Raw genomic sequence first — 14,666 nt, forward strand, 5'->3', positions numbered from 1 at the left:
TGGCTACAGGGAATAATGCATGAACTTGTGGCATTTGCAAACAAGCCAACCATCCCACAGATATGTGTCATATCCTTCAGGAAGGAGAGCAATAGGTAAATGCTATTGGAGGGTTCAATGAATAACAAAGGAAGTATGACACGTTTTCAAGCACTTACAACCCGGGTGGAGAGATCATCCAAACCTCAGCTATGGGAATAGACAGCAGAACTACCAACCAAGGACCAACTATCAAGCTACAAAATCAGGTATGTCTCTAGAAGACATTGTTCAATCCCTTGCTAATAGCACTCTTGCTTTTCAACAGGAAACAAAGTCAAGCATTCAGAATTTGGAGAATCAAATGAGCCAACTTGCTACATCAGTAAGCAAGCTAGAATCACAAGGGAAACTGCCCTCCCAAACTGTGCCAAATCCAAAACAGAACGCAAGTGCAATTACCTTGCGAAGTGGGAAGGAGTTGGAGTCTGCCAGCCAGAAGAGGCTTGCCCAAGGTAGTACAGCAGACCAGAAGATAGAAGCAGAAATAGAGATTCCAGAAGAGAAACAACTCCAGGAATCTGAGGAAGAACAAACTCCGATGCAGGTAATTCGTCCACCTTTTCCGGAAAGACTTGCACAAACAAAGAGGGAAAAGGAAGAGAAAGAGATCTTAGAGATCTTTCGCAAGGTCCAGGTAAACATACCCCTTATTGAGACCATAAAACAAATACCCAGGTACGCGAAATTTCTAAAAGACCTTTGCACTAATAAAAGAAAATTGTATGGGCACGAAAAGATTAAAGTATGGGAGAATGTGTCAGCTGTACTCCAAAGAAAAATTGCACCAAAATGTAAAGACAAAGGCATGTTTGCTATATCATGTAAAGTAGGAAACCTTGAAGTAAAAAAGGCAATGTGTGACTTAGGAGCTTCCATAAATGTCATGCCTCTATCAGTTTATTTGTCTTTGGATGCAGGCCCATTAAAACAAACAGGAATCACACTTCAACTTGCCGATAGATCAATAGTCTATCCTAAGGGCGTATTGGAAGATGTTTTGGTCCAAGTGGGAAAATTAATCTTCCCAGCCGACTTCTTCGTCCTAGACATGGAGGACGATAATTCATCCAACTCTACAGATTTGTTGCTAGGAAGACCATTCCTTAGTACAGCCAGAACGAAGATTGATGTGCATGAAGGCACGCTCACAATGGAGTTTGATGGAGAAGAGGTAAAGTTTAATGTCTATGATGCAATGAAGTATCCTGATGAAAACTTTTCTGTTTGTAGCATAGATGTAGTCGAACCTCTCGCTCAAGAAGCATTTGAACTAAGCAAGGAAGACAAGTTGGAGGTAGTTCTAATCGAAAACTTGACATTAGATTACCTTAACGAGTGCACAACCCAGTTTGATGAAGAGATCATAGAGACCATCCACTCATTGGATACATCAGACCAGAAGGTAAGTACCTCTAATTTACTTTCAATACCCAACTCTCACCACAAACTTCTCCCTTCAATTCTTCAGGCACCGGAGATTGAGCTAAAGGCTCTTCCCACACACTTGAAGTATGTCTTGCATTAGAATTCACGAATATGATACATTGCATAATGTGTTGTTGATGTGGATGGATATTGGATGACCCACTAGCCCTCGAGATGATATGATATGTTATAATACGATATGTAAGACCAGGTGTGGCATGCACTACGCTCCTGGCACAGAGTAAGAGAAAGACTAGGTGTGGCCTGCACTACGCCCCTGGCACAGTTGGATATGTTATGTTATGTTTAAGCGAAAGTCCTGAGGAGCTCCCGTTGTGGGCCAGGCACTTAGATATGTAGAGGGTTACTGATGACAATTCTATCCTTGATGTAATTTACTTGTGTTGTGATGCATTTCATGATGGCATGTATTTATTTAATTGTTTTATGGTTCTGCTCACTGGGCTTTAGTAGCTCACCCCTTTCCCCTAATTCCTAGGGTTGCAGGGTCAGAGATAGCACAGGAGGTCAGCAAGGGTAATGACATAGCTTAATGTAATAGTTTAGAAGTGGACATGTAATATGGTGTAATGTTATAATTTGAGGATTAGTATTGTATTTGGCCCTATTAATAGTTGTAATTCCTTTGTACATGATCTTTTTATAAATGCTTTTAATGATGAGATATGTTGAGCCAGGTCTGATGTATGAGATGTTGACCCTATTAGAGCATTTGATGAGGGCTCTAGTATGGGGTTTTTATATGTACAGTTATAATGTATGCACAGGTCAGGCTTGGTTTATGAAAAGTTTAAATTTTTATGAAAATGTATGATCATGTATGGGATTTTATCAGGTACACAGGATGTATAGTAGGCTTGTTACGAGTCCCGGCGACCTTAAGTCGATCTGGATTCTAGCGCCGGTAGCGGTCCGGTTTCCGGATCGTTACACATTCTATCTTACTTACCTACTCAATTTGCTGCTAAATTTACAGATCTATGAATAAAATTAAAAAGTGATGATGATAATCAAACATAAGCTTTCTAATATTATGAACAATAGCAGCAACCTCAGATGGACAGGAAGAATCAGATAGAACAATATTGTTCAACTCCAAATAATTTAGTTAAAGGCAATTTTCTAGTTATACAATTAAATAAATATGATAAATTGAATTAAACTAATTATTATATTTGATTTAATTTTAATTTTTAAATTTATTCAGTCTACTTTATGATTTCAAATTTCTTAATTTATTCATATGTATATGACTAGAAACCATAAAGTATTGATATAGTTGTTGAAATTTTTGTTTTGTTTTGTTTTTTTTAAAGTTTTGTCAAATTCAAAATGCAAGCGGCCTGGCAAAATCCAAAAGTCACCGATATATTCTTACTCTCCTACTTTGACTGGTCAAAGTCAAATCAAGACTATCTTTATTTTGGTAGAATTAGAACCGTAAATAAATCAAACTATTTTTGAGTTATTCGAGACTCAACTCGATAAAAATTTGATTGGACTCGATTCAATTTCTAAACGAGTCAAGTTCGAGCTTAGTTTTTAGACTCGTTTATTAAATGAGACAAACTTGAGCTCTGTATTATTCGACTCGTTAAGATTCGTGAGCTGGCTCGTTAAGAAGCTCATAAACGGACTCGTTAAGAGGCTCATGAACAGACTCGTTAAGATACTCGTGAACAGACTCGTTAAGATACTCGTGAACAGACTCGTTAAGATACTCATGAACAAACTCGTTAAATTCTTTTATGGACTTAAATAAGTAGGAAGACAATGGAACAAAGAGTTCACTGAAAAGTTCAAGAACTTTGGATTCACACAATCCAAATAAGATCATTGCTTGTTCACAAAGTCCACTAATTCTTATTTTTTAGTGTTGCTTGTATTTATAGATGATATATTGATCTTAAGAACTGATGAGGATTTGATTCAAGAAATAAAGACCTACTTACACAACCAATTTACCATCAGGACTTGGGTTATGCCAAGTATTTCTTGGGCATAGAACTGGCCAAATCTTCCTCTAGATTGTACTTTGTATTAAAGGAAGTATGTCCTAGATATTTTAGCAGATGTGGGGTTATAAGATGCCAAGTCTGTCTCCTTTCCGATGCAAAATAGATATCTGTCTAAAGATAAAGGTGACCTTCTATAACCATACAAATACAGAAGACTTGTGGGAAGAATTAAGTCAGTTCCTTTGAAGTCCCAGAAAACCCCATTGGACAGCAGCATTACATGTCCTCAAGTACTTAAAGGGTTGCCCATCAAAAGGAGTTTTCTTTCCTGTAGATTTCAATTTTCAGTTATCTGACTTTTGTGATGCTAATTGGGCTGCTTGCTCAGACTCAAAATGTCCAGTCAGTGGTAATTATGTATTCTTTGGCCAGTCCTTAATATCTTAAAAAACAAAGAAGCAGAACACAGTAAGCAAGTCATCTGTAGAGACTGAATACAAAAGTATGGTAGCTACTGTTTGTGAGATGAAGTAGATCTCTTATTTATTAACAGATTTTCAAATCAAATTATCTCTTCCCATTGCGCTTTATTGTGATAACCAAGCTGCCATTTACATAGCTGCAAAATCTGTATTTCAAAAAATAAAACACTTGGAAATCAACTGGGGATGAGATTCTCAAATGATTCATGGCCACTGTAAAAGTTACTTCTCAGTCCCAGTGAGCATATATCTTCACCAAAGTCCTGTGTATTAATTTTTTCTACTTTCTTGTGTCCAAGCTGATGTGTATAAGAAATTTCCTGTGTAGAAGTTAATGTCCTTTCATATTATTTGAAAAACTAATTTTTTTTAAAAAAAATTGTATATTTTTTTAACAAAAGTTTAATTGGATATAACTTCATTATCATTTTAAAAGTAAATAGCAAACTCAAATTTAGATCAAGTTTTTTTGAATTTTTTTGTATTTAGTTATTTATTCTTCTATTTGTTATTGAGGCTATGAGTTTTTCAAATTTAAAAGTTATTAAATATAATTTAACGTTGAAAAATCATAAAAAAAACATGTAGTATTTGTTTTGAGTAACTTCTTGATAATCAAGTGGTGATTGCATGTCTGCCTCTGTCATAGGCAAGCTCACTTGTCCCCCATGTTATGATCCACTCAATATAAAGGCCCTAGAAAAAGTTGTTTGATAAGCGGTTGTCGAAGCCGTCAAAAATAAACCTATTAAACAATCAACAATAAACTTGTAGATAGTGGTAATAGGGTCGAACCACAGGGAATTGACACCAATGTTTTTCCTAATAATGACTAGGTAAATAGCAAATGAATAAAAATGGGGGTTTTGATTTGATGATTAAAATAAAATAGCAAAAGAAAGCAATAATTTAAGGATGAGTAAATCAATAAGAGAGAGATTCTAGCTGAAGTGTGAGTGTTATTCAGTTTGTTCAGAATTGATCATTGATTTCTTAAAGACTCCTATTTGACTTCAATAAATTAGTTTTGATTGTGGAAAACGCTTCTCACAATCCAAATTCCTCCTTAGTTCTAGTTTGATTAGGAAACGTTCGCTAATCAAACACTAATCAACAAGTTGCCAAGGAACGTCCTTGGGGCATTGTAGCATCGAACAACTGTTGATTGCATTAAGACTTAGAGAAACCTAATTCTATCCTTGCCAACTGCGTGGTCAAGTTTAGATTATGCAACCTGATTAAATGTGTATTTGAACAACCTAAGCAATTACGGACCTAAACCATTCAAACAATATCACTTAGCAAATTAGAAGCAATGGGCCCTTATTGATTCTAAAAGCAAGTAATATTTATAGAAGAGATCAGATTGCATAAATATTGAAACAAACAAGAGTTCAACAATGGAGTATTAAACCTCCCAATTCATCACAATTCTGAATATTCACAACTTCAACTAGAAACAAGGAACTTAGCCACTCATGGTGGACTAAATACACAAAAAGATGAAAAGAAAATAAAGAAGAACAACTGCAGAGTTTCTGGCGAGGGAGAGATGCTGGATGAGGCTGATCAGAAGATAAGATTGCTGGCTTGGAGGCTCTCCTTTTATAGTTGCAGAATTTTATTCATCTAGGGTTTCAAAATCCCTTTTTGATTTGATCTTGGACTCCTCTTTTGATGTTGAATTTGATTGTAATTGGAATTCCTTGGGTGAGAGACTCTTTCGTGGCTCTTGGTCTTGTGTTGGAAGTGATTGGATTGGATTTGGACTTCTGAAAAATCGAATTTCTGTTTTCTGAACAATTTCCCGCTCTGCTGTATTTTCTGCTGTCGAAGTGATTTGCCCTGCGATTTGACCAGTTTCTTCAAGTGATTGGGCAAATCGCTGACCAGATCGCTTCTCTGTGAGTCAGTCCTCTATGTCTCTGCGAGTGATTTGGCCAGTGATCCTCGCGTTTCTTGGGCAAATCACTTGCCATATCACTACTGCCTGTTGCCTTCAGGTTTCTGCTTCAGCCTGATTGGGCAAGCAGTGGGCAAATCATTGGGCAAATCACTGACCCGATCACTTTTCTGTCAACTTTCTGCACTTTTTCTTCCAATTCTCCAATTTCTTCCTTTTCTGTAAAAACAAGATAAAAACCATAAATTAAGCTAAAAATGTGTAAATAAGCAATAAAAAAGATAATAAAAATGTGGCTAATTATGCTTGATCAAATACCCCCACACCTAGCTTTTTGCTTGTCCTCAAGCAATAAATAACTTAGCCAATCAAGCCCCCTTTTTCCTTAGAACCTAAGTTCCACTTAATCAGCTCCCCCTAGACTCCTAAACTGAAGTATCACAGTATAGAGTACATGCACTAAGGTCATCCTCTCCTTTCCTTGTTTCCTTTCACCTACCATGGTCAAGAGAAAGGTTTTTGAATCAATTATGCTTAATCCTTTATGTCAGTTTTAATGCAACCCCTAGGAGTGACTTGCCCCTTTTCTTCTTTCTTCCTTTTTATTTAATTTTTATTTTTATTTTCAGCACACTTATTCTTATTCTTGCCTGAAAAAGTCACTAACCTTTTTACGAGATTGTGTACATGGGTGATACACCCCCGGTTACTCAGTTAGTCACTTGTTCAAGTGGCTACTAGCTCTGTTCATAGTCTAGACCATCGAAACTTATTTGCTTGAAAAAGTTACTGACCTTTTTACGCGATTGTGTACATGGGTGATACACCCCCGGTTACTTAGTCAGTTACTTCTCCAAGTGGCTATTAGGCTCAGTTCATAGTCTTAGACCATTGGAACAAGTTTGTGATTAGTGCTTTGTGCTGGTTTTTCATGATAATTTGGGCAAATCAGCTCATAGGGAGTTACACTAACTTTGTGTTTGCATGTATTTGTATTTTTATTTCCCTTGACCTTAGCAAATTTAAGGATTCAATTCAAGAGAAAAACTCCCTAAGTGAAGGTAACATACTGTGAATGATTCAATTTAGGCTTAAAGGGGTGGCAAATCAATGGGGTCATGAGATAAGGGCACTCTTTCAACCTTGTTAACTATGTTGAGTAAAGCAATTAGCTACAAAATTCTGTGTGTGTGTGCTAGGAATGTGAAAAACAATTCTGGTGTGTGCAAAAAAGGGTAAAAATAATGCAAAAAGAAACAAAAAGAAACAAAAAGAAATCAAAAAGGTAAAAATGTGGTGTGATCATTGAATAAATACTCTCCAGTACCCCCACATCTATCCCACATATTGTCCTCAATGTGTGCATAAATATATAGAAAAATGAAGGAGAAAAGGGAAAGGTACTCCCTGGCCAGTGAGTGATTTGACCAGTGACTTGAGCAAGTACTGGGCAAATCACTGGGCAGATTGCTATCTGTCATGGTGCTGGGGCAGAAAATGGTCCACCAGCAGGTCCAACAAGTGCTCCATCCTTTGCATTCGTTCTTCAATCCTACTGAGACGAGCCTCTACTGTCTGGTTGGGGGCTTCGTCTTCAGGTGGCTGAGGAGCATCCTGCTGGGGGGCTGCTGGATGTGGTTCATTTGCAGGTTCCTGCCCTATTGCTTGTGTTGTCTCTTCTGCAGGGGCTGTTATAGTGGCTGGCTGCTGGGTGGTGGTGCTTATGGTGGCTTTCTTCCTCCTGAAAACACGCTCATGGCGTGGCGTTACTGGACCTGCAGGTGCAATGGAAAAAACATCCCCCACCTTACAAAGCAACCCCATATCATCCAATGTGCGTAGGTCCAAGGGGGTTGTTTTGGGGGTGGGGGAGAGGTCAGTATATGCTGGGTGCAAAAGTTTTAGATTCACTGCAATGGCAGTGATCAAGGGGCCAAAAATCAGTGGCCTGTTATACTGAATGATGCTAGATAATTGGGTGGCAACCCAGTATCCCAGATGTATTTTCCTATGTGTGTGCATGCACCAAAGAATATATAACTCAGTTCTGGTCAGGATGTTGGAAGCATCCTTCCTCCCAGAGAATGTGTATGCCAGGAACCTGTGAAGGTATTTCAGACTGGGGTTGCTGAGGTATAGGTCCTTGGACCTAGTGGGTGAGTATGGTTCTGGTGGATTATCACTCAATTCCAAGTACACAGAGCTTGGATCAAACTCAGCAGGGAAGTCCCAGGTGGACTGTGGGCATTCACAGCCCATGGCTATGCCGAATTCCTGCAGGGATAAGCGAAATCGCTTTCCCAGTAACCTAAATCCAATAGTTCCTGGTGTGTGTATGTTGTGCATGGCAGGTTTATCAAAATAAAATGTAGTGAAGAACTCCTGTGTGAGTTCCAGGAAAGAGGGCATGCGCAGGAAAAAGAAGGAGTCCCAGCCAATAGCAGAAATTAGAGAACGTACCTGGGAATGGAGTCTCAGTGCTCCAAGGGTGGTATGATGGATATGCTTACCTGGGTGATATGGTAGGGATGAGATTTTAAGCAGCCTGGTGCTCTCAGAAATCTTATTGAATGTCAGTGCTTTGACGATGTGATCTGGGTGTGCTGGCCTGGGCAAATCGCTGGACAAATTGCTGGGCATATCACTGAGTGTGTCGCTGGGCACATCGCTAGGCTCATCACTTGGTAAGTCCGTGGGCGCATCAGTGGGCGTATCATTGGGCAAAGCGCTGGTGGAATCAGTGGGCAGATTGCTGGGCGCATTAGTGGGCTCATTAGTGGTGGCATCAGTGGGCAAATCGCTAGGCACATTGCTGGGCATAGCGCTTGGCAAGTCTGTGGACGTATCAGTGGGCAAATTACTGGGCGCATCACTGGGCGCACCGCCTTCCTCGTGAACTGTGGGATGTGTGGCAATGGCGGTTTGTGGTTCTGGCTCTGATCTCGGCGGTGGAGGTGGCGACTGAGTTCTTGGCCGTTTCTGGCCGTGGCTGGAGGAAGTGGTGGATTCAGGCAGTATTTCGCCGGCAGGGTTTGCCGTCGAGGCTGTTGTGGATGGTGGTGGCGGCGTTCTTTGCCGTTTCTTTTGCCGGCGATATATCTGGACGGCCGGTGAATCGGTGCGTCCTGTTCCTGTGCTTGTGGCCGGTGGTGTCTCGGTGTTGATGGTGGCCGGTGGAGGTGCGTCCCACGCTTCATCGTCACTGTCAGAGGGAGTGGGTGGTTTGGGTAGCCCTAATTTCTTCCACATGAATGGTCCGCCGGTGGCCCTCATCTTGATTCTTACCATGGTGGTCTTGAGTTTGCCGGTGGCTGAGTGGTGGTCGGAGAAGAGAAAGCTCGAAGAAGAAGAAGAGGAAACAGTAGTTAGCGTAAAAAGTAAAAGAATAAAATATAAAAGAAAAGACTACTTAAAGTGATTTGGGTATGTGAATCTGCCCTGATCATTTAATGCTGGCCCTCTTGATTATTGACATGGTGGTTTGCCCAGTGATTTGGGCAAGTAGTGGGCAAATCACTGGGCCAGATCACTCTTCTTTTGCAATTGCTGTACTGGTACTGTTCACGCCTTTTGCTGATGGCGTGCTTGATCTTGCGATTGGACCGGTGATCTGGTCAGTTTATCTGGGCAATTGGGCAAATCACTGCCCCTATCACTTGTGATTATGGTACCTTCAGTCGATTTGCCCGGCGATTTGAGCAAAACGTGGGCAAATCACTGGGCAAATCACTGCCTCTGGGCTGCCTCCCAGTAGCGCCCTGTTTTCTGTCTTGGGCTGGACTTCAGTGTCTTGTTCAGCAATCTGGGGAAGGGGGATCCAAGGGGACCTCCTCCACAACATGGACAGTAAAACCTTCATAGAATCTCTTCAAACGATGCCCATTAACTTTGAAAACTTTGCTTGTTTGTGGGCTCCGAATGTCAACAGCTCCATGTGGATAGACATGTTCAACCAAGAATGGTCCAATCCACCTTGACCGAAGCTTTCCAGGGAATAGTTTGAACCTTGAATCAAAAAGCAAAACCTTATCACCAACCTGGAAGTGTTTTCTGGAGATGTTCTTGTCATGGAAGGCTTTGGTCCTTGCTTTATAATCCCATGAAGCTTCATATGCATCACGCCTGATCTCTTCAAGCTCTTGAATCTGCAGTTTTCTGTGAACTCCAGCCTCTTTTACATCAAGATTGCAGCTCTTCACAGCCCAATAGGCTTTGTGTTCAAGTTCCACAGGTAGGTGGCATGCTTTCCCATAAATCAGCCTATATGGAGACATCCCAATTGGAGTTTTGTATGCTGTTCTATATGCCCATAAGGCATCATTGAGGCGTATACTCCAGTCCTTGCGATTTGGGCAGACTGTTTTCTCTAAGATTGACTTGATCTCCCTGTTTGATACTTCAGCCAGCCCATTTGTTTGAGGATGATAGGTGGTAGAGGTTCTATGGATGACATGGTGCTTCTTTAGGAGAGTTTCTACCACCTTGTTGCAAAAATGGGTGCCTCGGTCACTGATTATTGCCTTGGGCAGTCCAAATCTTGAGAAAATGTGGGACTTTACAAAATCACACACTGTTTTGGCATCATCAGCTCTTGTTGCTTTGGCCTCAATCCATTTGGACACATAATCCACAGCAAGAAGTATGTAGGTGTTGCCAAAGGAAGGTGGGAATGGTCCCATGAAGTCAATGCCCCATATGTCAAAGATTTCACATACCATGATGGGTGCTTGAGGCATTTCACTTCTTTTGCCAAGGTTTCCTGTTTGTTGGCATCTTGCACATGACCTACAAAATAAATAAGCATCTCTAAATATGTTAGGCCAAAATAATCCACTTTCAAGGACTTTCAAGGCTGTCTTTCGTGGCCCAAAGTGACCTCCACAGCTGTAGGAGTGGCAGAAAGTTAGGACAGAAGTGATCTCATGGTTTGGGATGCATCTCCTTATGACTTGGTCTGCACAATGCTTCCATAGGTAGGGCTCATCCCACACATAATACCTTGCCTCTTTCTTGATCTTGTCTCTTATGTGTTTGGGCAAATCAGTAGGCAAATCACCTATAGCAAGGAAATTGACAATATCAGCATACCATGGTTCCTCTTCTTGGACAGCAAAGAGGTGCTCATCAGGGAAGGTCTCATTGATGGGGCATGTCTCCATCTCAGTCAGAATTCTGCTGAGGTGATCAGCTACAAGGTTCTCCTTGCCTTTCTTGTCACGGATTTCCAAATCAAACTCTTGTAACAGCAGTATCCATCTCACCAGCCTAGGTTTGGACTCCTTTTTCTTGATTAAGTACCTTAGTGCAGCATGATCTGAGTATATAATCACCTTTGTCCCAAGTAGGTAGGGTCTAAACTTCTCCAATGCAAACACAACAGCCAGCAATTCTTTTTCTGTGGTGGAATAGTTGCATTGTGCAGCATCTAGGGTGCGTGAGGCATAGTGAATAACATGAGGAGAGTTACCTATACGCTGTCCCAATACTGCACCTACAGCAAAGTTGCTGGCATCACACATTATCTCAAATGGAAGGTTCCAATCAGGTGGCTGGATGACTGGGGCAGAAATTAGGAGTGATTTGATCAGATCAAAGGCTGATTTGCAGCTGTCATCAAAGTTGAATGGTACATCCTGCTGTAACAATCTGCAAAGAGGCTGAGTTATTTTAGAAAAATCCTTGATAAACCTCCTGTAAAAACCAGCATGTCCAAGGAATGATCGAATCTCCCTAATGCTGGTTGGGTAGGGCAGATTTTTGATGGTGTCAACTTTGGCTTTGTCCACCTCAATCCCTTTTGCTGAAACAATATGGCCTAAGATTAAGCCATGGCTGACCATGAAGTGGCATTTCTCATAGTTGAGAACCAAGTTTGTCTCCAAACACCTTTGAAGTATCTTCTCTAAGTTGGCTAGGCACTCATGGAATGAGTTGCCATATACCGTAAAGTCATCCATGAAGACTTCAATGATCTTCTCTACATAGTCAGAAAAAATACTCATCATGCACCTTTGGAAAGTGGCTGGTGCATTGCAAAGACCAAAGGGCATCCTCCTGAATGCGAATGTGCCAAATGGGCATGTGAAAGTGGTCTTCTCTTGATCTTCTGGTGCAACTGGGATTTGATAAAATCCAGAATATCCATCAAGGAGGCAGTAGTGGCTTTTTCCAGCAAGTCTCTCAAGCATTTGGTCCATGAAGGGCAAGGGAAAATGGTCCTTCCTTGTGGCTGTGTTGAGCTTCCTGTAGTCCATGCAAACTCTCCACCCATTTTGCACTCGAGTGGGTACTAGCTCTCCTTCAGAATTGGGGACAATGGTAATCCCGGTCTTCTTTGGTACCACATGGATGGGACTCACCCATTTACTGTCAGAAATGGGGTAGATTACCCCAATGTCTAGGAGCTTCACAATCTCCTTCTTTACAACCTCCATCATAGGTGGATTCAGCCTTCTTTGTGCCTCACGAACAGGTTTGCATTCATCCTCCATGAGAATCCTATGCATGCATGTTGATGGTGAGATACCCTTTATGTCCTCCAATGTCCACCCAATTGCCTTCTTGTGTTTTCTCAACACATCCAGGAGCTTTTCCTCTTCTTCTTGACTGAGCTGGTTGGAAATGATTGCTGGAAGTGTATTTCCAGCTCCCAAGTAGGCATATTTGAGGTGGCTAGGCAAGGGTTTCAGTTCTGGTGCATTCTCTGTCTGCTGGTTTTCTGTCTGTATACTGTCTGATTTGAGCTGTGATTTGAGCAGATTTTTGGGCAAATCACTGGGCAAATCACTCATACCCAGCAAGTTACAGCAGTCTGCTGTTCTGTCTGTTTCAGAGATGTTGCTGTCCACCTCTTCCCTCCTGCAAAGATCTTCATAAAGTAAGTTTTCTTGATCAAAATCAAAAACTTCTTGGCTTAAATCATCAATAACATCAAGGCCATAAACAGGAGAAACATCATTGGGGAATTTCATGACATCATAAACATTAAATTTGATAACTTCCCCTTCAAACTCCATAGTCAATGTGCCATCATGCACATCAATTTTTGTTCTTGCTGTGCTCAAGAAAGGTCTCCCAAGTAAGATATCAGAGGTGGTGTTGCTCTTGTCTTCCTCCATGTCAATAACATAAAAGTCTGCTGGAAAGACTAATTGGTCCACTTGCACCAACACATCTTCAAGCACTCCTTTGGGGTAGACAATGGATCGATCAGCCAATTGGATCATAATGCTGGTGCCCTTGAGTGTACCTGCATTCAACAAGTTAAAAATAGACAGAGGCATGACATTTATTGAAGCTCCAAGGTCACACATGGCCTTCTTTATTCCCACATTGCCTATTTTGCATGAAACCGCAAACATTCCTCTATCCTTGCATTTGACTGGTAGTTTTCTTTGGATGACAGCTGAAACACACTCCCCCACACTTACCTTTTCACGTTCAGCAAGTTTCCTTCGGTTCGTGCATAGTTCTTTGAGAAATTTGGCATACCTTGGAATTTGCTTCACAGCATCAAGTAGAGGAATGTTAATTTCCACTTTGCGAAGTGTCTCCAATATCTCTTTTTCCTCTTTCTCCTTTTGGGACCTTGCAAATCTCTTTGGGAAGGGAGGAGGTACCTTGAATTTCTCCATAGGTTGCTGTTTCTGCCTTTGACTTGATTCTGCCTGGTCTGTTGATTTGGGCAAATTACTTTCTGCCTTCTCTGGTGAATTGGGCAAGTCACTGCTGGACAGCTTAGTTTGCCCAGCGATCGGGTCAGTTCCTCCGGATGGACTGGGCAAATCACTGCCCTGATCACTTTCTGGCAGAATTTCTTCCATGGTCTGTTTTTGCAATTTTTCAGCCCTATTGTCTTGCAACTCCTTTCCACTCCTCAATGTGATGGCACTAGCATTTTGCCTTGGATTTACCTCAGTTTGGGAAGGTAGCTTTCCTTGTGATTCAATCTTGTTCAAGGATGAAGCCATTTGCCCCATTTGTTTCTCAAGATTCTGCACAGAATTTGCCAAATTTTTCACAATCTCTTCAAGAGATGCATTAGAATTCTGAGGTGCAGCTTGAGCTTGGTTTCTTTGCTGGTGGCTTGGAAATTGCTGTCCCCTTGCATAACTGAAGTTTGGATGGTCCCTCCAACCTGGATTATAAGTATTTGAATAGGGATCATACCTTCTTTGCCCATTAAAGCCTCCAATAGCATTGACTTGCTGGTCCTCCTCTTGAAGGGAAGGACATAGGTCAGTAGGGTGGTTGTTGGCACATATTCCACAAGTCTTGGGCTGCTGAATTTGCTGGACTTGTTGGGTTTGACCCACAACAAGGCTGCGGACAGCATTGGTGAGTTCAGAAAGTTGGGATGCTAAATCAGATGTACTCACCTCATTCACTCTCCTTGATGGCTGCTCTTGATCTCCAAATTGCTGAGAAGCTGCAGCCATGGTGGAAATTAAGTCTCTCATCTCTCGAGCTGATTTTTTCTCAATTGATCCTCCACAGGCTGCGTCAATAAATTTTCTTTCTGAGGGTAGCAAACCTCCATAGAAGTAATGAATGAGAGATTTGTCAGAAATATCATGTTGAGGGCAGCTTGTGCACAGCCTTTTGAACCTTTCCCAGTATTCATACAAGTCTTCAGAGTGCTTTTGCCTTATGCCACTTATTTCTCGACGGATGCCTATGGCTTTTGAAGTTGGGAAGAATTTCCTCAAGAATGCTCTTACCATATCAGCCCATGATGTGATGGATCCAGGTGGTAAGTAGAATAGCCATTCCTTGGCATAGTCGTCAAGGGAAAAAGGGAAGGCTCTAAGTTTGATATCCTCTTCTGGAATACCT

At 41.3% G+C, this 14,666-nt stretch overlaps 1 protein-coding gene across 1 annotated transcript; it reads left to right on the plus strand.

Annotated features, from left to right (window-relative positions):
- Positions 1 to 250: 250 nt before the first annotated feature.
- Positions 251 to 1,567, plus strand: LOC122723680. Its single transcript, XM_043956777.1, has one exon. The coding sequence runs from the start codon at positions 251 to 253 to the stop codon at positions 1,565 to 1,567; it is 1,317 nt and encodes a 438-aa protein (XP_043812712.1).
- The last annotated feature ends 13,099 nt before the right edge of the window (positions 1,568 to 14,666 follow it).

The sequence above is a fragment of the Manihot esculenta genome, chromosome 5 (assembly GCF_001659605.2).
Source record: "Manihot esculenta cultivar AM560-2 chromosome 5, M.esculenta_v8, whole genome shotgun sequence".
NCBI lineage: Eukaryota > Viridiplantae > Streptophyta > Magnoliopsida > Malpighiales > Euphorbiaceae > Manihot > Manihot esculenta.

Excerpts from the sequence above, each read along its gene's own strand:
- LOC122723680 (XM_043956777.1), top strand. The coding sequence starts at position 251 with ATGTCTCTAGAAGACATTGTTCAATCCCTTGCTAATAGCACTCTTGCT.